The sequence below is a fragment of the Scyliorhinus canicula genome, chromosome 8 (genome assembly GCF_902713615.1).
Source record: "Scyliorhinus canicula chromosome 8, sScyCan1.1, whole genome shotgun sequence".
NCBI classification, from domain to species: domain Eukaryota; kingdom Metazoa; phylum Chordata; class Chondrichthyes; order Carcharhiniformes; family Scyliorhinidae; genus Scyliorhinus; species Scyliorhinus canicula.
The window spans coordinates 4,951,788-4,977,053 of NC_052153.1; the positions used below are offsets into that span (position 1 = coordinate 4,951,788).

Genomic DNA, 25,266 nt, shown 5'->3' on the forward strand with positions numbered 1-25,266 from the left:
TTAGCTGGAGATTTAAATTTCGGATGATTACAGGTACATAAAGGTGCAAAATGCCAGCTCTATGATTTAGAGACAGGAGTCTGTAGGGATGCAACAGAAATAAGAAAAAAAACACAAAGACATGATTTGGTTTATGGAATTCATTCTCTCCTCCCCCCCCCCCCTTAAAAAAAAGGAATAGGTTAGAGGCAGAGGTTATTTTAAAAATAAAAGTTCAGAATTTGGTAGCGAAGAGCATTTGTTGTAGAAATGAACTGGTGGCTGGCTGACTTTGAGAAGGAAATGCGCCTTTAACATTCTGGGGTGTGGGTGGGTGTTCGCTACACTTGAAATCCAGCGGAGGCAGTAGCGAGTCTTCATTGCCACCTATGGTTCTCGCTCGCTCGCTCAGCTCTGCTGCTGGTTTGGCGCCGGAGAGAGAGAGAGAGAGAACTTGGCGTTTGGTCACATTACCGGCACATTGAGAGTAGATCATCACACTGTGACTCCCTTGCCTGGAGTACAAATTCAGCATTTTAACCAATTGAAAACTGTATTTAACAAAAAAAAGAAATGGATATGAAAAGGAGAATTCATCTGGAACTTCGGAACAGAACACCGTCTGATGTAAGCTTCCCACCCCCTTTTCCTCGCTGTAATTTTGTAACTAAGATTTAGATGTGGTGCGAGTTTTGTTGGCGTTACTTTCTTTAAAAAAAATTAAGGTAGCCGTGACCCTTTGGTGACCACATAGTTTCCATTTTGTTTATTTTGTAGCGGGACCGCCGTCATGTTATTTTTGAAATGCGACTTCTTGGGAAGAGGAAGGGGTGTAAAATTCAAAAAAAATGTGCACACAGCCAGGGAAATATAATTTTTTTTTTTGAGTGCGAGGAGAGAGCGGTTTGAGCGAGGCGGGAGTTGCTGTTATGTTACAATTTAACTCTTTGAAAACTGGATTTCCCCCTCCCCTCCCCCGGAGGAGCTGAATAAATGAGAACTTTCTGTCATGGGAGGAGTATCACACCTCAGGACGTGGAAAGGGATGTTGAAGAGATGGTCTCTCTCTCTGCCTGGAAATTTTGTGCTCTGCTTTGGAAGCCATATTTGTAACATACAGTCACGGCGCCCTTTTAAAAGGGCAGGGGAGAGAGGAGAGGGGCGTTTAATCTCCATGGAGAGTTGTATTTTCCATTTAGGAAAAAAAGAAGTTCTTGCATTTTCTTGTTGACAAAAGCGGTGCTCTGAAACCATTCCCCCAGTGGAGTTGGTTTGTTAATATCAGCGTGTGTGTGTATCAGCTGAAATCTACCACGCTGGTTCTTTCCAGCGCTCCGCCAATATTTTGTCACAAGGGTCAAATATGAAATCTTGCAGTTTCGACGTGGGTGACCAAGTTGTTACGTTTTTAAAATTAAAAACTTTTAACTGGCGCCCAAATGCGGAAGGGGGGGGCGAGTTTGTGGTTTAGTTTATTCAACATGGGGTCAAATATTTTTGCAAAACAAAGGTAGGGTTGCTTAGTAAACTTTTTCTTTAAAAAAAAGGGGGGGGGGGGGGGAAGAGAATTTCGGCATCGTTTCCTCCGGCGTAGGAAACGGCGGAACCCGTCGTCACAAGCGAGCATTCTGTTTCTAACCGTGTTTTTTTTTTTGGGGGGGGGGGGGGAGATACAGGGCGGGTGTTTTGCAAACCGAATGAATGCACGAGGCAGCCCCCCCCCATTTAGTGACTGGATTAAAAACAAAAGTGTGAACTCGTAGGGTGCGGGGAGCACAGAATCTGCAGCTCTGCACTTTGAGAGTTCGCCATGTTGGTGGTCGTCGCCCCCCCCCCCCCCCCCCCCCCCCCCCCCCCCCGAAAAGCCAGGCAGCACTTTACAGTCCTCCGATTTTAGAGGGAGGAGACAATTTGCAACGCGACATGATTTTAAAAGTTTACAGGAGTGTGATTAGAAGAGGGGGGATCTATATCTTTAAAAACACACATAACACGTACACAATGTATTGAAGTACATGCTGCTCAGTGTTGTGGCCGCCACACCGCCCCCGGGGTGTTCACGGGCTGGTCACTCGCCTTGTGGTGGTGGGGCAGCCCGGGCTCCGGAGTGGCCACATTGGAGCCACCGGGAGGGTCGCTCCCTCTCCCCATTGTTGCTGCAAGGCGCCGCTCGCCCTTTCGCTACATCGCGTTCCAAATGGAACCTTCAGCGGCGCCGCGAATGTATCCGCCGCCCAATGTATCCATTCTGCAAATGTCGCCACCGCCTTCCAATGGTTACTTTAAAGGGAAGTGTGTGTGTGTTTGTGCTGGGGGATGGGTGAGAAAGGACTGACGTCATCTGAGAAATAAAATTCATGTTTTTCTGAACTTGGACCTTTTTTTTTCCTCTTCGTTTTTCTTTCTCAAGTTTGTCTCTCTTGACCTCCACCCCCTCCCCCATCCCATCCCATTCCATTCCAACAAGACACCTTCAAAAGTTCGCAATGGAAAGGCAATTTGCGAAATGGTGCACGTTCAAACCCACCAGCTTGGGGAGGATTTGCACAGTCGTCAGGCAGCATCCCAAAGAGGCGAGGTTAAAAGAAACCTGGGTGGGTGGGGGGTCATTAAATAAAGGCAAAATTCTGCGGATGCTGGAGATCTGAAATTTAAAATCAAGACTGGAAGTGCTGGAAATGCTCAGCAGCAGCGTCTGTGGAGAGAGTTAACCTTTCCAATATGACTTCTTGTGGACTAGTGTAATGGGAATTGGGCACGAGCTCGCCATTGATTCACTAGTCACTTCTTGCATTTTTCTCAAATTGAGCAAATGTTTGAAAGGAAGAAATCGTCTGTTGAACCTATTTGCAGTTGGATCGTGAGATCTGGCAGCTGTGCACAGTAGCCATTTCTGTCGCCAGATTAGCGTTTCTTTGAACTATTAAATGTCTCCTTCGAGGAGAGCAGTTTCATTTCCTCTTTTAGAGAGCAGGCACGGTTGGATGTTAGGACAGGTTCCATGGGGAGTGTCAATGCTTCCTCTGCAATCCTCAGATCTCTGCGCCACTCCACTTCTGGAATCTTGCACACCTCCGCCCTATCCCTACAACCCAGTAACCCCATCTAACCTTTGTGGACACTAAGGGCAATTTATCATGGCCAATCTACCTAACCTGCACATTTTAGGACTGATGGAGGAAACCGGAGCACCCGGAGGAAACCCACGCAGACACAGGGAGAATGTGCAGACTCCGCACAGACGGTGACCCAAGCCGGGAATCGAACCTGGGACCCTGGAGCTGTGAAGCAACAGTGCTAGCCACTGTGCAACTGTGCCAGTTTTTGTTTTGTTAACTCCTGTGGAGTGGCTTGAGATGTTTTATCTATTTTTATTCAGTAATGGGATGTGAGATTCAGCAGCCATTCCAGCAATTGTTTTCCCATCCCTAATTGCCCTGGAGAAGGTGGTTGTGAGCTGTCTTCTTGAATCGCTGCAGTCCCTGGGTGTAGGCACACCCACAGTGCTGTTAGGGAGGGAGTTTCAGGATTTTGGCCCAGCCACAGTGAGTGAACAGCTATATATTTCCGAGTCGGGGGTGAGTGTCTTGGAGAGGAAGCTGCAGCTGGTGGTGTTCCCAGTGTCTGCTGCCCTTCAAGGTGGTATAGGTCGTCGGTTTGGAATGTGCGACCTAAGGAAACTTGCGAGTTGCTGTAGTGCATCTTGTAGATGGTACACACGGCTACCAGTGGAGAGAGTGAATATTTAATGTGATGGATGGGGTGCCAATCAAACAGGGCTGCTTTATCCTGGATGGTGTTGAGCCTCTTGAGTGTTGTTGGAGCTGCACTCATCCAGGCAAGTGGCAAGTATGTCATCACACTCCTGACCTGTGGCTAGTGGATGGTGGACAGGCTTTGGGGAGTCAGGAGGTGAGTTACTTGCTGCAGGATTCCTAGCCCCTGACTGGCTCTTGTAGACCACGGTATTTATATGGCTGGTTGATGCGCTAAAATTACTTTGTAAATACAAGTTGTTGTTTCAACCCTTTGTAGCCGGTTTTAACATTGTGGATTAAGATTTCTTAAATGAAAACTTTTATTCCAGATGCTCACAATCTGCAGCCCAGCCAGTTTTTGTGGTTTTGTACAGCGACTGTATGAACATAGTGATGTCACTAACAAATCACACACTGTAACTCATAGCCCATTTTCGAGCCAGTTTTGGTCAAACTGTCAAAAATCAAACTATCACGCGCCTTGCAATACTGAGAAAGTGCTGCACTCTCCGTGACGCTCTCTTTTAGAGGAGATGTTACATAGTAAATAGGAGCAGGAGTAGGCCATACGGCCCCTCGACCTGCTCCGCCACTCAATACGAAATGGACAGATCCTCTATCTCAATGCCATACTCCTGTCTTCTTCCCATATCTCTTGATTTCATTACCGTCTAGAATTCTGTCTATTTCCTTCTTAAATATTGGATTTGGATTTTGTTTATTGTCACTTGTACCTGGGTACTGTGAAAAGTATTTTTCTGCAAGCAGCTCAACAGATCATTTAAGTACATGAAAAAAAAAATACATAATAGGGCACACAACACAATGGAACTACACAACGCCGGCATTGGATGAAGCATACAGGGGTGTAGTGTTAATCAGGTCAGACCATAAGGGGGTCGTTTAGGAGTCTGGTAACAGTGGGGAAGAAGCTGTTTTTGAGCGTGTTCTCAGATTTTTGTATTTCCTGCCCGATGGAAGAAGTTGGAAGAGTGAGTAAGCTGGGTGGGAGAGGTCTTTGATTATGCTGCCTGCTTTCCCCAGGCAGCGGGAGGTGTAGATGGAGTCAATAGATGTGAGGCAGGTTCGTGTGATGGACTGGGCTGTGTTCACGACTCTGAAGTTTCTTGTGGTCCTGGGCTGAGCAGTTGCCATACCAGGCTGTGATGCAGCCAGATAGGATACTTTCTATGGTGCAACTGGAAAAGTTGGTGTTAATATGGACATGCCAAATTTCCTTAGTTTCCTGAGGAAGTATAGGCGCTGTTGTGGTAGGGTCGACGTGGGTGGATCAGGACAGATTTTTGGAGATGTGCACCCCTGGGAATTTGAAGCTGCTAATCATCTCCACCTCGGCCCCGTTGATGCTGACAGGGGTGTGTACAGTACTTTGCTTCCTGAAGTCGATGACCAGCTCTTTAGTTTTGCTGGCATTGAGGGAGAGATTGTTGTTGCTGCACCACTCCACTAGGTTCTCTATCTCCCTCCTGTATTCTGACTCGTCGTTATTCGAGATCCGGCCCATCACGGTCGTATCGTCAGCAAACTTGTATATTCAATGACTTGGTCACCACATGAATTCCACAAGTTTACTACCCTCTGAGTGAAGAGGTTTCTCCTTATCTCAGTCCTAAATGGCCCACCCCGTATCCTGCGCCCGTGTCCCTTTGTTCTAGATTCCTCCCCCATCCCAGCCAAAGGAAACAACATTCCTGCATCCTGTCTGGCCAGTCCTGTTAGAATTTTATTTGTTTCCATTAGATCCACTCTCGTTCTTCTAAATTCCAGGGAATACAGGCCCAGCTGACCCAATCACTCCTCGTATGACAATCCTGCCATCTCAGGAGTCGGCCTGGTGAACCTTTGCTGTACTCTCTCTGGCAAATATATCTTTTCTTAAGTAAGGAGACCAAAACTGCTCACAATATTCCAGGTGTGATCTCACCAAGGCTCTGTACAACTGCAGTAACATCCTTGCTTCTGTACTCAAATCCTCTTGCAATGACGGCTGACATATGACTTATTGTCCTAACCGCTTGCTGCACCCCCCATGCTTGCTTTCAGTGACTGGTGTACAAGGAAACCCTTTGTACATCAACATTTCCCAATCTATTTACTCTGCCATTCTTCTTCTCCCTCAGAAGTGGATAACTTCACATTTATCTACGTTATACTGCATCCGCCACATACTGCCCACTCACAACTTGTTTAGATCACCTTGAAGCCTCTTAACATCCTCCTCACCCTCACATCCCCACCACATTTTCTGTAGTCAGCAAACTTGGAAAAATTACATTTGAATCCATCCTCCAAATCACTGATGTATATTGGCAATAACTGGGCCCCAAATATTGACCCTGCAGGCACCCACTAGTTAACCCCTAACACTTTGAAAAAGACCCATTTATTCCTAATCTCTATTTACTGTCTGGCTAATATTTTCTATCCATGACAGTATATTGCCCCCTATTCCCATGTGGTTTAATTTTGCACACTAACCTCTTATGTGGGACTTTATAAAAAGCTTTCTGAAAATCCAAATACACCACATCCACTGGTTCTCCCTTATCTATTCTACCAGTTACATCCTCAAAAGACTCTAGTAGGTTTGTAAGACATTATTTCCCTTTTATAAATCCTTGTTGACTTTGTCCAATCCCGTTGATATTTTCCAGTTATCACATCCTTAATAACATACTTAATAACAGCATTTTCCCTACTACTGATCTTAGACCAACCGGTCTGTAATTCCCTGTTTTCTCCCTACCTCCTTTTTTAAATAGCGGGGTTACATTTGCCACTCTCCAATCTGCTGGGACTTTGCAGAATATACAGAACATTGGAAGACGACAACCAATGCATCCATTAAGCTGAGGCTCCATCCGCCCTCTCAGCTGGATGCAGAAGATCCAAGGTCTCACTTGGTGTATGTAGGATATGGGCAGCAGTGTTTTGGATGTCCTCGAGTTTAGAGCAGAGAATGTTGGAGAGGAGCCAGGAGTGTGTTGGATTAATTGAGTCCAGAGAAAACAAGGGATGGATGAGGGTTTGAGCAGCAGGTGACATGAGACCGGGACAAAGTCGGGTGATATTATGGAGGTGGAAACATATAGAACATAGAACAGTACAGCACAGAACAGGCCCTTCGGCCCTCTATGTTGTGCCGAGCAATGATCACCCTACTCAAACCCACGTATCCACCCTATACCCGTAACCCAACAACCCCCCCCACCCCACCCCACCTTACTTTTTAGGACACTACGGGCAATTTAGCATGGCCAATCCACCTAACCCGCATATCTTTGGACTGTGGGAGGAAACCGGAGCACCCGGAGGAAACCCATGCACACACGGGGAGGACGTGCAGACTCCGCACAGACAGTGATCCAGCCGGGAACCGAACCTGGGACCCTGGAGCTGTGAAGCATTTATGCTAACCACCATGCTACCGTGTTGCCCCTTTGGGGCTGGCTTCTCCGTTATTGGGACAATGTCCCCACGCCGTCGTAAAAACTGTGGACTTTCACATAAGAATAACTGGCATGAAAGGGCCACATATTCCCAGCCCTGCAGGGGGCTAGCAGGGACCCGGCGTAAATCTAGCAGCTTTTGCTGCAGATAAGGGCCCCTGTACTTCCGGGTTGGAGGCCGTGCATGCGCACGGCAGCAGCTTCCAGCGGCCGCGCCGTGCTCCATGGCAGACTCAGGCTGCGGAGCTGGACATTAAAAATAGACGTCCAGATCGGCCGCGAGCCCGAACATTGACCACCCGCCCAAACATTGTCCGGCCGTGTATAAGGCCCCAAAGCCCTCTGACTGAATCCGCATCTGCCAGGCTAGTTTCCCGACTGGCAGGACCACGTTAGATCCACGCCGTGGGGACTTCGGCCGGTCGGGGGTGGAGAATGGCGGAGTGGACCGCCAGCAATGGCCCCAGGTAGGTGCTGCGTGGCGTACTCTCCGGGTGCGCTGCTTTTCGGGGCCCGCAGAATCTGGAAACCGGCACTGGTCCCGATTCCGTGCGGGGAAATGGATTCTCTGCCCCGGCGCCAACCGCAATTTCACCGCTGGACTGCGGAGAATCCAACCCAGGGTCTTAGTGGTAGTACGGGGTCACATATCACACCACATTTGGGACAGCTTCAGCCAGAGAGAAAGATGGAGTCAATAGTTGGGGATTGGAGTTTGTGGCTATCGCTATGTAAAAACTATGCAAATTAATGTCTTGAACTCTCCTGGTCAGTCTGGTAGGTGTCAGCTGAAGCTCAGTGGTTATCACTCTCATCTCCAGTCCAAAGCTTCTCATTCCAGAGATTTGAGCACAAAGTTCTGCTGCAGTGCTGAGGGAGTGCTGCACTGTTGGAGGAGCTGACGTTCGGCTGCAGCACTGAGGGAGTGCTGCACTGCGGTGCTGAGGGAGTGCTGCACTGTTGGAGGAGCTGACTATGGGCTGCAGTGCTGAGGGAGTGCTGCACTGTTGGAGGAGCTGACTATCGGCTGCAGTGCTGAGGGAGTGCTGCACTGTTGGAGGAGCTGACTTTTGGCTCCAGTGCTGAGGGAGTGCTGCACTGTTGGAGGAGCTGACTATCGGCTGCAGTGCTGAGGGAGTGCTGCACTGCAGTGCTGAGGGAGTGCTGCACTGTTGGAGGAGCTGTCTTTCGGCTGCAGTGCTGAGGGAGTGCTGCACTGTTGGAGGAGCTGACTTTCGGCTGCAGTACTGAGGGAGTGCTGCACTGCAGTGCTGAGGGAGTGCTGCACTGTTGGAGGAGCTGTCTTTCGGCTGCAGTGCTGAGGGAGTGCTGCACTGTTGGAGAGCTGACTTTGGGCTGCAGTGCTGAGGGAGTGCTGCATATTGGAGGAGCTGACTCTCAGCTGCAGCATTGAGGGAGTGTTGCACTGTTGGAGGAGCTGACTTTCGGCTGCAGCACTGAGGGAGTGCTGCACTGTTGACGGTGCTGACTATCGGCTGCAGTGCTGAGGGAGTGCTGCACTGTTGGAGGAGCTGACTTTGGGCTGCAGTGCTGAGGGAGTGCTGCAGTGTTGGGGAGCTGACTTTCGGCTGCAGTGCTGAGGGAGTGCTGCACTGTTGGGGGGAGCTGACTTTCGGCTGCAGTACTGAGGGAGTGCTGCACTGTTGGGGGGAGCTGACTTTCGGCTGCAGTACTGAGGGAGTGCTACACTGCAGTGCTGAGGGAGTGCTGCACTGTTGGAGGAGCTGACTTTCAGCTGCAGCATTGAGGGAGTGCTGCACTGTTGGAGGAGCTGACTTTCGGCTGCAGTGCTGAGGGAGTGCTGCACTGTTGGAGGAGCTGACTATCGGTTGCAGTACTGAGGGAGTGCTGCACTGTTGGAGGAGCTGACTTTCAGCTGCAGCATTGAGGGAGTGTTGCACTGTTGGAGGAGCTGACTTTCGGCTGCAGTACTGAGGGAGTGCTGCACTGTTGGGGGGAGCTGACTTTCGGCTGCAGTGCTGAGGGAGTGCTGCACTGTTGGGGGGAGCTGACTTTCGGCTGCAGTACTGAGGGAGTGCTACACTGCAGTGCTGAGGGAGTGCTGCACTGTTGGAGGAGCTGACTATCGGCTGCAGTGCTGAGGGAGTGCTGCACTGTTGGTGGAGCTGACTTTCAGCTGCAGCATTGAGGGAGTGCTGCACTGTTGGAGGAGCTGACTATCGGCTGCAGTGCTGAGGGAGTGCTGCACTGTTGGAGGAGCTGACTATCGGCTGCAGTACTGAGGGAGTGCTGCACTGTTGGAGGAGCTGACTTTCGGCTGCAGTACTGAGGGAGTGCTGCACTGTTGGATCAGCTGACTATCGGCTGCAGTGCTGAGGGAGTGCTGCACTGTTGGAGGAGCTGACTTTCGGCTGCAGTGCTGAGGGAGTGCTGCACTGTTGGAGGAGCTGACTTTCGGCTGCAGTGCTGAGGTAGTGCTGCACTGTTGGAGGAGCTGACTATCGGTTGCAGTACTGAGGGAGTGCTGCACTGTTGGAGCAGCTGACTATCGGCTGCAGTGCTGAGGGAGTGCTGCACTGTTGGAGGAGCTGACTATCGGCTGCAGCATTGAGGGAGTGCTGCACTGTTGGAGGAGCTGACTTTCGGCTGCAGTACTGAGGGAGTGCTGCACTGTTGGAGGAGCTGACTTTCAGCTGCAGCATTGAGGGAGTGCTGCACTGTTGGAGGAGCTGACTTTCGGCTGCAGCACTGAGGGAGTGCTGCACTGTTGGAGGAACTGTCTTTCGGCTGCAGTACTGAGGGAGTGCTGCATTGTTGGAGGAGCTGACTTTTTGTTGAGGGAGTGCTGCACTGTTGGGGGAGCTGACTTTCGGCTGCAGTACTGAGGGAGTGCTGCACTGTTGGGGGGAGCTGACTTTCGGCTGCAGTACTGAGGGAGTGCTACACTGCAGCGCTGAGGGAGTGCTGCACTGTTAGTGGAGCTGACTTTCAGCTGCACTACTGAGGGAGTGCTGCACTGTTGGAGGAGCTGACTATCGGCTGCAGTACTGAGGGAGTGCTGCACTGTTGGAGCAGCTGACTATCGGCTGCAGTGCTGAGGGAGTGCTGCACTGTTGGAGGAGCTGACTTTCAGCTGCAGCATTGAGGGAGTGCTGCACCGTTGGAGGAGCTGACTATCGGCTGCAGTGCTGAGGGAGTGCTGCACTGTTGGAGGAGCTGTCTTTCGGCTGCAGTACTGAGGGAGTGCTGCACTGCAGTGCTGAGGGAGTGCTGCACTGCAGTACTGAGGGAGTGCTACACTGTTGAAGGTGCTGACTTTCAGCTGCAGCACTGAGGGAGTGCTGCACTGCAGTACTGAGGGAGTGCTACACTGTTGAAGGTGCTGACTTTCAGCTGCAGTACTGAGGGAGTGCTGCACTGTTGGAGGAGCTGTCTTTCAGCTGCAGTACTGAGGGAGTGCTGCACTGTTGGAGGAGCTGACTTTTTGCTGAGGGAGTGCTGCACTGTTGGAGGAGCTGACGTTCGGCTGCAGCACTGAGGGAGTGCTGCACTGTTGGAGGAGCTGACTTTCAGCTGCAGCACTGAGGGAGTGCTGCACTGTTGGAGGTGCTGACTATCGGCTGCAGCACTGAGAGAGTGCTGCACTGTTGGAGGAGCTGACTTTTTGCTGAGGGAGTGCTGCACTGTTGGAGGAGCTGACGTTCGGCTGCAGCACTGAGGGAGTGCTGCACTGCGGTGCTGAGGGAGTGCTGCACTGTTGGAGGAGCTGACTATGGGCTGCAGTGCTGAGGGAGTGCTGCACTGTTGGAGGAGCTGACTATCGGCTGCAGTGCTGAGGGAGTGCTGCACTGTTGGAGGAGCTGACTTTTGGCTCCAGTGCTGAGGGAGTGCTGCACTGTTGGAGGAGCTGACTATCGGCTGCAGTGCTGAGGGAGTGCTGCACTGCAGTGCTGAGGGAGTGCTGCACTGTTGGAGGAGCTGTCTTTCGGCTGCAGTGCTGAGGGAGTGCTGCACTGTTGGAGGAGCTGACTTTCGGCTGCAGTACTGAGGGAGTGCTGCACTGCAGTGCTGAGGGAGTGCTGCACTGTTGGAGGAGCTGTCTTTCGGCTGCAGTGCTGAGGGAGTGCTGCACTGTTGGAGGAGCTGACTTTGGGCTGCAGTGCTGAGGGAGTGCTGCATATTGGAGGAGCTGACTCTCAGCTGCAGCATTGAGGGAGTGTTGCACTGTTGGAGGAGCTGACTTTCGGCTGCAGCACTGAGGGAGTGCTGCACTGTTGACGGTGCTGACTATCGGCTGCAGTGCTGAGGGAGTGCTGCACTGTTGGAGGAGCTGACTTTGGGCTGCACTGCAGTGCTGAGGGAGTGCTGCAGTGTTGGGGAGCTGACTTTCGGCTGCAGTGCTGAGGGAGTGCTGCACTGTTGGGGGGAGCTGACTTTCGGCTGCAGTACTGAGGGAGTGCTGCACTGTTGGGGGGAGCTGACTTTCGGCTGCAGTACTGAGGGAGTGCTACACTGCAGTGCTGAGGGAGTGCTGCACTGTTGGAGGAGCTGACTTTCAGCTGCAGCATTGAGGGAGTGCTGCACTGTTGGAGGAGCTGACTTTCGGCTGCAGTGCTGAGGGAGTGTTGCACTGTTGGAGGAGCTGACTATCGGTTGCAGTACTGAGGGAGTGCTGCACTGTTGGAGGAGCTGACTTTCAGCTGCAGCATTGAGGGAGTGTTGCACTGTTGGAGGAGCTGACTTTCGGCTGCAGTACTGAGGGAGTGTTGCACTGTTGGAGGAGCTGACTTTCGGCTGCAGTACTGAGGGAGTGCTACACGGCAGTGCTGAGGGAGTGCTGCACTGTTGGAGGAGCTGACTTTCAGCTGCAGCATTGAGGGAGTGCTGCACTGTTGGAGGAGCTGACTTTCGGCTGCAGTGCTGAGGGAGTGCTGCACTGTTGGAGGAGCTGACTATCGGTTGCAGTACTGAGGGAGTGCTGCACTGTTGGAGGAGCTGACTTTCAGCTGCAGCATTGAGGGAGTGTTGCACTGTTGGAGGAGCTGACTTTCGGCTGCAGTACTGAGGGAGTGCTGCACTGTTGGGGGGAGCTGACTTTCGGCTGCAGTGCTGAGGGAGTGCTGCACTGTTGGGGGGAGCTGACTTTCGGCTGCAGTACTGAGGGAGTGCTACACTGCAGTGCTGAGGGAGTGCTGCACTGTTGGAGGAGCTGACTATCGGCTGCAGTGCTGAGGGAGTGCTGCACTGTTGGTGGAGCTGACTTTCAGCTGCAGCATTGAGGGAGTGCTGCACTGTTGGAGGAGCTGACTTTCGGCTGCAGTGCTGAGGGAGTGCTGCACTGTTGGAGGAGCTGACTATCGGCTGCAGTACTGAGGGAGTGCTGCACTGTTGGAGGAGCTGACTTTCGGCTGCAGTGCTGAGGGAGTGCTGCACTGTTGGATCAGCTGACTATCGGCTGCAGTACTGAGGGAGTGCTGCACTGTTGGAGGAGCTGACTTTCGGCTGCAGTGCTGAGGGAGTGCTGCACTGTTGGAGGAGCTGACTTTCGGCTGCAGTGCTGAGCTAGTGCTGCACTGTTGGAGGAGCTGACTATCGGTTGCAGTACTGAGGGAGTGCTGCACTGTTGGAGGAGCTGACTTTCGGCTGCAGTGCTGAGGGAGTGCTGCACTGTTGGAGGAGCTGACTTTCAGCTGCAGCATTGAGGGAGTGCTGCACCGTTGGAGGAGCTGACTATCGGCTGCAGTGCTGAGGGAGTGCTGCACTGTTGGAGGAGATGTCTTTCGGCTGCAGTACTGAGGGAGTGCTGCACTGCAGTGCTGAGGGAGTGCTGCACTGCAGTACTGAGGGAGTGCTACACTGTTGAAGGTGCTGACTTTCAGCTGCAGCACTGAGGGAGTGCTGCACTGCAGTACTGAGGGAGTGCTACACTGTTGAAGGTGCTGACTTTCAGCTGCAGTACTGAGGGAGTGCTGCACTGTTGGAGGAACTGTCTTTCAGCTGCAGTACTGAGGGAGTGCTGCACTGTTGGAGGAGCTGACTTTTTGCTGAGGGAGTGCTGCACTGTTGGAGGAGCTGACGTTCGGCTGCAGCACTGAGGGAGTGCTGCACTGTTGGAGGAGCTGACTTTCAGCTGCAGCACTGAGGGAGTGCTGCACTGTTGGAGGTGCTGACTATCGGCTGCAGCACTGAGAGAGTGCTGCACTGTTGGAGGAGCTGACTTTTTGCTGAGGGAGTGCTGCACTGTTGGAGGAGCTGACGTTCGGCTGCAGCACTGAGGGAGTGCTGCACTGCGGTGCTGAGGGAGTGCTGCACTGTTGGAGGAGCTGACTATGGGCTGCAGTGCTGAGGGAGTGCTGCACTGTTGGAGGAGCTGACTATCGGCTGCAGTGCTGAGGGAGTGCTGCACTGTTGGAGGAGCTGACTTTTGGCTGCAGTGCTGAGGGAGTGCTGCACTGTTGGAGGAGCTGACTTTCGGCTGCAGTGCTGAGGGAGTGCTGCACTGCAGTGCTGAGGGAGTGCTGCACTGTTGGAGGAGCTGTCTTTCGGCTGCAGTGCTGAGGGAGTGCTGCACTGTTGGAGGAGCTGACTTTCGGCTGCAGTACTGAGGGAGTGCTGCACTGCAGTGCTGAGGGAGTGCTGCACTGTTGGAGGAGCTGTCTTTCGGCTGCAGTGCTGAGGGAGTGCTGCACTGTTGGAGGAGCTGACTTTGGGCTGCAGTGCTGAGGGAGTGCTGCATATTGGAGGAGCTGACTCTCAGCTGCAGCATTGAGGGAGTGTTGCACTGTTGGAGGAGCTGACTTTCGGCTGCAGCACTGAGGGAGTGCTGCACTGTTGACGGTGCTGACTATCGGCTGCAGTGCTGAGGGAGTGCTGCACTGTTGGAGGAGCTGACTTTGGGCTGCACTGCAGTGCTGAGGGAGTGCTGCAGTGTTGGGGAGCTGACTTTCGGCTGCAGTGCTGAGGGAGTGCTGCACTGTTGGGGGGAGCTGACTTTCGGCTGCAGTACTGAGGGAGTGCTGCACTGTTGGGGGGAGCTGACTTTCGGCTGCAGTACTGAGGGAGTGCTACACTGCAGTGCTGAGGGAGTGCTGCACTGTTGGAGGAGCTGACTTTCAGCTGCAGCATTGAGGGAGTGCTGCACTGTTGGAGGAGCTGACTTTCGGCTGCAGTGCTGAGGGAGTGCTGCACTGTTGGAGGAGCTGACTATCGGTTGCAGTACTGAGGGAGTGCTGCACTGTTGGAGGAGCTGACTTTCAGCTGCAGCATTGAGGGAGTGTTGCACTGTTGGAGGAGCTGACTTTCGGCTGCAGTACTGAGGGAGTGTTGCACTGTTGGAGGAGCTGACTTTCGGCTGCAGTACTGAGGGAGTGCTACACGGCAGTGCTGAGGGAGTGCTGCACTGTTGGAGGAGCTGACTTTCAGCTGCAGCATTGAGGGAGTGCTGCACTGTTGGAGGAGCTGACTTTCGGCTGCAGTGCTGAGGGAGTGCTGCACTGTTGGAGGAGCTGACTATCGGTTGCAGTACTGAGGGAGTGCTGCACTGTTGGAGGAGCTGACTTTCAGCTGCAGCATTGAGGGAGTGTTGCACTGTTGGAGGAGCTGACTTTCGGCTGCAGTACTGAGGGAGTGCTGCACTGTTGGGGGGAGCTGACTTTCGGCTGCAGTGCTGAGGGAGTGCTGCACTGTTGGGGGGAGCTGACTTTCGGCTGCAGTACTGAGGGAGTGCTACACTGCAGTGCTGAGGGAGTGCTGCACTGTTGGAGGAGCTGACTATCGGCTGCAGTGCTGAGGGAGTGCTGCACTGTTGGTGGAGCTGACTTTCAGCTGCAGCATTGAGGGAGTGCTGCACTGTTGGAGGAGCTGACTTTCGGCTGCAGTGCTGAGGGAGTGCTGCACTGTTGGAGGAGCTGACTATCGGCTGCAGTGCTGAGGGAGTGCTGCACTGTTGGAGCAGCTGACTTTCGGCTGCAGTGCTGAGGGAGTGCTGCACTGTTGGATCAGCTGACTATCGGCTGCAGTGCTGAGGGAGTGCTGCACTGTTGGAGGAGCTGACTTTCGGCTGCAGTGCTGAGGGAGTGCTGCACTGTTGGAGGAGCTGACTTTCGGCTGCAGTGCTGAGCTAGTGCTGCACTGTTGGAGGAGCTGACTATCGGCTGCAGTGCTGAGGGAGTGCTGCACTGTTGGAGGAGCTGACTATCGGCTGCAGTGCTGAGGGAGTGCTGCACTGTTGGAGGAGCTGACTATCGGCTGCAGCATTGAGGGAGTGCTGCACTGTTGGAGGAGCTGACTTTCGGCTGCAGTACTGAGGGAGTGCTGCACTGTTGGAGGAGCTGACTTTCAGCTGCAGCATTGAGGGAGTGCTGCACTGTTGGAGGAGCTGACTTTCGGCTGCAGCACTGAGGGAGTGCTGCACTGTTGGAGGAACTGTCTTCGGCTGCAGTACTGAGGGAGTGCTGCATTGTTGGAGGAGCTGACTTTTTGTTGAGGGAGTGCTGCACTGTTGGGGGAGCTGACTTTCGGCTGCAGTACTGAGGGAGTGCTGCACTGTTGGGGGGAGCTGACTTTCGGCTGCAGTACTGAGGGAGTGCTACACTGCAGCGCTGAGGGAGTGCTGCACTGTTGGTGGAGCTGACTTTCAGCTGCACTACTGAGGGAGTGCTGCACTGTTGGAGGAGCTGACTATCGGCTGCAGTACTGAGGGAGTGCTGCACTGTTGGAGCAGCTGACTATCGGCTGCAGTGCTGAGGGAGTGCTGCACTGTTGGAGGAGCTGACTTTCAGCTGCAGCATTGAGGGAGTGCTGCACCGTTGGAGGAGCTGACTATCGGCTGCAGCATTGAGGGAGTGCTGCACTGTTGGAGGAGATGTCTTTCGGCTGCAGTACTGAGGGAGTGCTGCACTGCAGTGCTGAGGGAGTGCTGCACTGCAGTACTGAGGGAGTGCTACACTGTTGAAGGTGCTGCCTTTCAGCTGCAGCACTGAGGGAGTGCTGCACTGCAGTACTGAGGGAGTGCTACACTGTTGAAGGTGCTGACTTTCAGCTGCAGTACTGAGGGAGTGCTGCACTGTTGGAGGAACTGTCTTTCAGCTGCAGTACTGAGGGAGTGCTGCACTGTTGGAGGAGCTGACTTTTTGCTGAGGGAGTGCTGCACTGTTGGAGGAGCTGACGTTCGGCTGCAGCACTGAGGGAGTGCTGCACTGTTGGAGGAGCTGACTTTCAGCTGCAGCACTGAGGGAGTGCTGCACTGTTGGAGGAGCTGACGTTCGGCTGCAGCACTGAGGGAGTGCTGCACTGCGGTGCTGAGGGAGTGCTGCACTGTTGGAGGAGCTGACTATGGGCTGCAGTGCTGAGGGAGTGCTGCACTGTTGGAGGAGCTGACTATCGGCTGCAGTGCTGAGGGAGTGCTGCACTGTTGGAGGAGCTGACTTTTGGCTCCAGTGCTGAGGGAGTGCTGCACTGTTGGAGGAGCTGACTATCGGCTGCAGTGCTGAGGGAGTGCTGCACTGCAGTGCTGAGGGAGTGCTGCACTGTTGGAGGAGCTGTCTTTCGGCTGCAGTGCTGAGGGAGTGCTGCACTGTTGGAGGAGCTGACTTTCGGCTGCAGTACTGAGGGAGTGCTGCACTGCAGTGCTGAGGGAGTGCTGCACTGTTGGAGGAGCTGTCTTTCGGCTGCAGTGCTGAGGGAGTGCTGCACTGTTGGAGGAGCTGACTTTGGGCTGCAGTGCTGAGGGAGTGCTGCATATTGGAGGAGCTGACTCTCAGCTGCAGCATTGAGGGAGTGTTGCACTGTTGGAGGAGCTGACTTTCGGCTGCAGCACTGAGGGAGTGCTGCACTGTTGACGGTGCTGACTATCGGCTGCAGTGCTGAGGGAGTGCTGCACTGTTGGAGGAGCTGACTTTGGGCTGCACTGCAGTGCTGAGGGAGTGCTGCAGTGTTGGGGAGCTGACTTTCGGCTGCAGTGCTGAGGGAGTGCTGCACTGTTGGGGGGAGCTGACTTTCGGCTGCAGTACTGAGGGAGTGCTGCACTGTTGGGGGGAGCTGACTTTCGGCTGCAGTACTGAGGGAGTGCTACACTGCAGTGCTGAGGGAGTGCTGCACTGTTGGAGGAGCTGACTTTCAGCTGCAGCATTGAGGGAGTGCTGCACTGTTGGAGGAGCTGACTTTCGGCTGCAGTGCTGAGGGAGTGCTGCACTGTTGGAGGAGCTGACTTTCGGCTGCAGTGCTGAGGGAGTGCTGCACTGTTGGAGGAGCTGACTTTCGGCTGCAGTGCTGAGGGAGTGCTGCACTGTTGGAGGAGCTGACTATCGGTTGCAGTACTGAGGGAGTGCTGCACTGTTGGAGGAGCTGACTTTCAGCTGCAGCATTGAGGGAGTGTTGCACTGTTGGAGGAGCTGACTTTCGGCTGCAGTACTGAGGGAGTGCTGCACTGTTGGGGGGAGCTGACTTTCGGCTGCAGTGCTGAGGGAGTGCTGCACTGTTGGGGGGAGCTGACTTTCGGCTGCAGTACTGAGGGAGTGCTACACTGCAGTGCTGAGGGAGTGCTGCACTGTTGGAGGAGCTGACTATCGGCTGCAGTGCTGAGGGAGTGCTGCACTGTTGGTGGAGCTGACTTTCAGCTGCAGCATTGAGGGAGTGCTGCACTGTTGGAGGAGCTGACTTTCGGCTGCAGTGCTGAGGGAGTGCTGCACTGTTGGAGGAGCTGACTTTCGGCTGCAGTACTGAGGGAGTGCTGCACTGTTGGAGGAGCTGACTTTCGGCTGCAGTGCTGAGGGAGTGCTGCACTGTTGGATCAGCTGACTATCGGCTGCAGTGCTGAGGGAGTGCTGCACTGTTGGAGGAGCTGACTTTCGGCTGCAGTGCTGAGGGAGTGCTGCACTGTTGGAGGAGCTGACTTTCGGCTGCAGTGCTGAGCTAGTGCTGCACTGTTGGAGGAGCTGACTATCGGTTGCAGTACTGAGGGAGTGCTGCACTGTTGGAGCAGCTGACTATCGGCTGCAGTGCTGAGGGAGTGCTGCACTGTTGGAGGAGCTGACTTTCAGCTGCAGCATTGAGGGAGTGCTGCGCTGTTGGAGGAGCTGACTTTCGGCTGCAGTACTGAGGGAGTGCTGCACTGTTGGAGGAGCTGACTTTCAGCTGCAGCATTGAGGGAGTGCTGCACTGTTGGAGGAGCTGACTTTCGGCTGCAGCACTGAGGGAGTGCTGCACTGTTGGAGGAACTGTCTTTCGGCTGCAGTACTGAGGGAGTGCTGCATTGTTGGAGGAGCTGACTTTTGTTGAGGGAGTGCTGCACTGTTGGGGGAGCTGACTTTCGGCTGCAGTACTGAGGGAGTGCTGCACTGTTGGGGGGAGCTGACTTTCGGCTGCAGTACTGAGGGAGTGCTACACTGCAGCGCTGAGGGAGTGCTGCACTGTTGGTGGAGCTGACTTTCAGCTGCACTACTGAGGGAGTGCTGCACTGTTGGAGGAGCTGACTTTCGGCTGCAGTACTGAGGGAGTGCTGCACTGTTGGAGCAGCTGACTATCGGCTGCAGTGCTGAGGGAGTGCTGCACTGTTGGAGGAGCTGACTTTCAGCTGCAGCATTGAGGGAGTGCTGCACCGTTGGAGGAGCTGACTATCGGCTGCAGTGCTGAGGGAGTGCTGCACTGTTGGAGGAGATGTCTTTCGGCTGCAGTACTGAGGGAGTGCTACACTGTTGAAGGTGCTGACTTTCAGCTGCAGTACTGAGGGAGTGCTGCACTGTTGGAGGAACTGTCTTTCAGCTGCAGTACTGAGGGAGTGCTGCACTGTTGGAGGAGCTGACTTTTTGCTGAGGGAGTGCTGCACTGTTGGAGGAGCTGACGTTCGGCTGCAGCACTGAGGGAGTGCTGCACTGTTGGAGGAGCTGACTTTCAGCTGCAGCACTGAGGGAGTGCTGCACTGTTGGAGGTGCTGACTATCGGCTGCAGCACTGAGAGAGTGCTGCACTGTTGGAGGAGCTGACTTTTTGCTGAGGGAGTGCTGCACTGTTGGAGGAGCTGACTATCGGCTGCAGTACTGAGGGAGTGCTGCACCGTTGGAGGAGCTGACTTTCGGATGAGGTGTTAACCTGAGACACCGGCTCCCCTCTCGGGTGGACGTAAAAGAGTTCAAGAGTTCCTTGCATTTAAAGATGACCAGGCCAATATTCAGCCATATCCAACATCACTGCGGCCGATTATCGGCGTCAGGGTCGCATTTGCCATTTGTTTTTTTAAAATATAAATTTAGAGTGCCCAATAATGTTTTTTTCCAATGAAGGGGAAATTTAACGTGGTCAATGCGCCTACCCTGCACATCCTTTTTGCATTGTGGGGGCGAAACCCACGCATACAGGGCGAGAATGTGCAAACTCCACACGGACAGTGACCCAGGGCCGAGATCGAACCCGGGTCCTCGGCGCCGTGAGGCAGCAGTGCTAACCACCGTGCCCCTCCTCATTTGCCATTTGTGTCGCCTTGCTATGCAAACATTGACTGCCACGTTTCCTATGTTGTAACAGTGACGTCAACAGAACGTAACTGACTGTAGGTGCTTTAGGACACGCTGAGGTTGTGACAGGCGCCATAAAAATGCAAATCTTTCTCCACTCGATTTGGTGTCCCATTGGTCCTAGTAATGGGGTAGATACTGAATTGTTCTGGTGATATGACAGCTGCCAATTCCTGTGTTCTACCTGTCCCGAACGGTATATATTTTTTAAAATTTCCATCATTAGGTGTGATGCTGCTGCAGCTTGTCTAGTTTTTGACGGTGCACAGCTTCCTGTGTTACTGGATTGCTGCCATGAATTTCCCCAGCACATTCCCTGTGTTGAGGGTGGAAAATGTGTAGCTCACAGTATAACTGGGGTCAGGAAAATATTCCATCAATTGGGTTTCTAAAAATTTTTTATATCACATCCATCAGTACTTCATGTGTGATTAATTCCGAAGTAAGCTATTCAGTCTGTCGGGTCACCCCCCCCCCCCCCCCCCCCCCCCCCCGGTGTTCTGAGGCCAGTGTCTACCCCTTTATATCCAGGTCATCGTTAAGATCACCTAATTCCACCTCTGTAACATCAATCTATGTCTCGTCTCAGCCCATCGGCTGGTGAATGCCTCATCCCCTTTGTTACCTTGAGACACGTCTATCCCAAAGCTCTCCTGGCTGGACCCCCACAGTTTGCCCTCTAAACTTGAGGTCAACCAAAACACCTGGCATCTGTGTCTGAGTTGACAGGAGGTCCCCATCACCTATGACTCCCTGTGCTCACTGACATACACCGGCTCCTTGTCAAGTCACTTCTTGGACCTGTAAAATTTAAAATTATCCTCCTTGTTTTCAAATCCCTCGAGGGCCTTATCCCTCCCTATCTGTCATCTCCTCCAGCCCCACAACCCTCTCAGATTACTACACTCTTCCATCTCTGGTCTCTTCAACACTCCTGATTTTAATTGCTCTACCACTGTTGACTATGTCCTCAGTTACCTGAACTCTAAGCTCTGGAATTCGCTCCCTGAACCTCTCCCGTCCTCCTCCTCTATCTCTCCCTCCTCCTTCAAGAAATTCCTTAAAACCTACCTCTTTTGTCCAAGCTTCTCGTCATCTGACCTGACAGCTGCCCCTGTGGTCCGTGTCACACTATGTCTTATAACGTTCCTGTGAAGTGACATGGGGATAGTTCATGGTGTTAAAGGCCCCATTTTCGATAAATTCAAGTTGTTTTTGTTAATAAATATCTGGTTGTTATCACGTTGCTGTGTGTGGGATCTTGCTGTATGCAAGTTGGCTGCTCTGTTTCTTACATTATAATCGTTAGTACGCACACTCTATTATGGAACCTTTAACACCTATTTAAACAGCTAGATGGCAAACTTGATTTCACCATCTCTTTTAAAAGGTGACACCACTCCTGAAATATTGCAATTAAACGTATATCTGGATTACGTGCTCAATCAACCCACAATCATGGAAACATTTTTTCAAAATTCATTGATGGGATGTGGGTGTCGCTGGCTAGGCCAGCATTTATTGCCCATCCCTAATTGCCTTTGATGAGGTTGTGGTGAGCTGCCTTCTTGAGCCGCTGCAGTCCATGTGGTGTAGGTGCACCCACAATGCTGGTAGGGAGGGAGTTCCAGGATTCTGACAACTAACGATGAAGGAATATAACAACATCAGAGGAGCAGAGGGAAGTCCCTGGGACCATCAGACTGCTCCAGCATTCAACAAGATTATGGCTGATCTGATCTTAGCCTTAATTCCACTCTCCTGCCTGTTCTACAACCCCTGACTCACCTATAGCTCAAAAATCTGTCCAATCTCCACCTTGCATGCATTCAACAACTCAACCTCTGCTGTTTTCAAGTAGAGAATTTCAAAGTTAACCCCTCTGAGAGAAGAAATCTCTCATCTTAAATCGAGATTTTGAAGCTACATTCTACATTCCCACATGAGGGAAAACCTCCTCTCAATATCTATCCCTGTCAAACCCCCTCAGTCTTGTATCTTTCAATCAGATCATCTCTCATTCTTCTAAACTTCAAAGATAATCAGCCTAACCTGGCTCTATCTTTCCTTATTTACAAACCCCTTCACCCCCAGGAATCAGCGTAGTAAGTTCACGGATGACACCAAGGTTGGTGGAGTGGCAGATAATGTTGAAGATTGTCAGAAGGTACAGAAGGACATAGGTAGGTTGTAGACTTGGGCAGAGAAATGGCAAATGGAGTTTAATCCGCACAAATGTGAGGTCATGCATTTTGGTAGGTCTAACCTAGAGGGGAAATATACCGTAAATGGTAAAACTCTTAGGATTATAGAAAGCCAGAGGGATCTGGGCGTGCAGGTCCACAGATCTTTGAAAGTGGCAATACAAGTGGACAAGGTAATTAAGAAAGCATACGGAATGCCTGCCTTCATTGGATGGGGCATTGAGTATAAAAACTGGCAAGTCATGCTACAGTTGTACAGAACCTTGGTACGGCCGCACTGGTTCTGGTTGCCACACTACCAGGAGGATATGGAGGCTTTGGAGAGGGTGTAGAGGAGGTTTACCAGGATGTTGCCTAGTCTGGAGGGTGTTAGCTATGTGGAGAGGCTGAATAGACTCGGACTGTTTTCATTAGAAAGACGGAGGTTGAGGGGTGACTTGATAGAGGTCTACAAGATTATGAGGGGCATGGATAGAGTGGATGGGCAGGCACTCTTTCCCAGGGTGGAGGGGTCAGTCACCAGGGGGCATAGGTTTAAGGTCCATGGGGCAAAATTTAGAGGAGATGCGCGAGGCAGGTTTTTTTACACAGAGGGTGGTGAGTGCCTGGAACGTGCTGCCAGTGGAGGTTGTGGAAGCAAATATATTAACAGCGTTCAAAAGGCATCTTGACAAACACATGGATAGGATGGGTATAGAGGGATACGGCACAAGGCAGTGCTGAGGGTTTTCGCAAAGGTTGGTATCATGACCAGTACAGGCTTGGAGGGCCGAAGGGCCTGTTCCTGTGCTGTATTGTTATTTTAACCTCCTCTGAACCTGTCTCCACTACAAGCATATCCTTTCTTAAATAAGGAGATCAAAACTGGACACAGTACCTGAGGTGTGGTACAGTTGTAGCAAGACATAGAACATAGAAAAATACAGCACAGAACAGGCCCTTCCGTCCCTACTTTTATACTCAATCCCTCCTTGTAATAAAGATGAATATTCTATTTTATTTACTCGCTGGACCTGCATGCTAACCTTTCTGTGCTTCAAGTAGAAATTCACCCAGTTCCCTCTCTGTGCCACAGCAGTGGCGATGTATTTCCAAGTCCGGATGGTGTGTGACTTGGCGGGTAACCTGCGGGTGGTGGTGTTCCCATACATCTGCTGTCCTTGTCCTCCTAGGTAGTAGTGGTTGCAGGTTTGGAAGATGGCGTCAAAGAAACCTTGGTGAGTTGCTGCAGTGCATCTTGTACATGGTGCAAACCACTGTCACAGCATCGGTGGTGGAAGAAGCAAATGTTTAAGGTGGTGGATGGGATGCTAATTCAGGGGGCTGATTTGTCCTGAGAGGTGCTGAGTTTCCTGAGCGTCGAGGGTGCTGAACTCAACCAGGCAAGTGGAGGATTATTCTGTCACTTTGCTGTCCTGTGTCTGGTAAATGGTGGGCAGACTTCGTGGGGGGTTCAGGAGATGAGGAATTCACTGCAGAAGTCCCAGGGGACGATTCTCCAAAATGGAGACAGAGTGTTGGCGCCGTCGTGAACGCCGTCGCATTTCACCACGACGCGAAACGGGCGCGTGGACTACCGATTCTGGCCCCCACAGGGGGCCAGCACGGCGCTGGAGCGGTTCACGCTTCTCCAGTCTCCCTTCCCGGTGCCAAATGGGCGCCGTGCCAACCCGCGCATGCGCAGTTGGGTTGTGCCAACCCACGCCTGCACGGGGGACTTCTTCAGCGCGCCGGCCCTGACACAACATGGCGTGGGGGTTCAGGAGCCGGCCGCGTCTTAAAATAGGGCCTGGGCTGGAGAGGCCGGCCCGCCGATCGGTGGGCCCCCCGATCGCGGGCCAGACCCCATCGGAGGCCCCCTCCGGTGAAGGAGCGCTTCTCCCCGCCCCACAGGCAGCCCCCAACCCTTCGCGCAGAGTTCCCGCCGGCAGTGACCAGGGGTGATCGTTGCCGGCGGGACTCTGTCGTATCCATGCGGCCGCTCGGCCCATCAAAGCTGGAGAATCGGCGGCCCAGCTGTGGATAGCGACCGGCACCGTGCCAAACGTGCCGGCACAAGTGGCGGCGATTCTCCGCTCCTTGGAGAATCACCTGCTGCCGCCGGATCGGCGCTGCGAGGAAAAAATGGTGCGAACGGCGATTCTCCCATACGGATGGGAGAATCGCGCACCCCGCTTCTGACCTCTTGTGGACACAGTGGCTGGTGTCAATATATGTAGAGAATGAGGCCATTCAGCCAATTTTGTACTGGCTCATTGAAAGAACTATTTAATTAGTCCCCCTCCCATCGCCCCGCAAATGTTCCTTTTCAAATATTTATCCAATTCTTTTTCAAAAGTCAGTATTGAATCTGCTTGCATTTCCAAGTAGCACATTTCAGATCAGATTGTTTTTTAAAAAAAAAAACTCTCTTCTCCCCTTGGGTTCTTTAAAATTCCTGTTTTTTAAAAAACTTTCCTGATTATTTGCTGTCCCAGCATACTAACTTTCTATGGTTCAAACAAGGGCATCCAGATCCCTCTAAGGCAGCATTCTGCAAACTCCCCATTTAAATAATACTTTTGATTCTCCGGGCCATAGTGGACAACCTCACATTTTTTTCCCACATTCAGCTCCATCTGCCAAATGTTTGCCCACTCACAATCTATCTACATCCCATTGCAGACTCTTTGTATCCTTGTCACAGCTAACCTTCCATCTCTCTCTGCATTGTGAGCAAATTTGGCTACATTACAGTTGGTCCCTTCATCAAAGTTATTGATATAGATCCTAAATAGTTGAGGCCCCAGCATTAATCCCTGTGGGGCAGGGCACTCCACTAATCACAGTTTACGAACCTGAAAATGACCCACTTTTCCCGACTCTGTTTCTTGTTAGCATGCTAATCCTCTGTCCATACTAATATATCACCCTAAATACTATGAGCTCTTATCTTGTGCCGTCATCTTTTATTTGACACCTTATCAAATGCCCTTTGGTAGCCAGATAATCGTTACCCTTTATCCAGCCTGCTTGTTACTTCCTCAAAGAACGCTAACAAATTTCTCACACATTTTATCTTTCACAAAACCATCTGTCTGATTGTATTCTGATTTTTCAAATGCCCTGCCACTACCCCCTTTACAATAGAATCATAGAATTTACAGTGCAGAAGGAGGCCATTCGGCCCATCGAGTCTGTACCGGCTCCTGGAAAGAGCACCCTACCCAAGGTCCACACCTCCGCCCTATCCCCATAACCCAGTAACCCCACCCAACACTAAGGGCAATTTTGGACATTCAGGTCAGTTTATCATGGCCGATCCACCTAACCTGCACATCTTTAGACTGCGGGAGGAAACCCACGCACACACAGGGAGAACGTGC

General features: G+C 52.4%; 1 protein-coding gene across 1 annotated transcript in view; it reads left to right on the top strand.

The window, feature by feature from the left end:
- The first annotated feature begins 359 nt into the window (after window positions 1-359).
- The window catches only part of anp32b (acidic (leucine-rich) nuclear phosphoprotein 32 family, member B), a 69,683-nt gene continuing 44,776 nt past the window's right edge, over window positions 360-25,266 (top strand). The window contains exon 1 of the mRNA XM_038804057.1: window positions 360-606. Coding sequence (XP_038659985.1) covers window positions 553-606 — 54 coding nt within the window. The 5' untranslated portion in view covers window positions 360-552. The remainder of the gene's footprint in view (window positions 607-25,266) is intronic.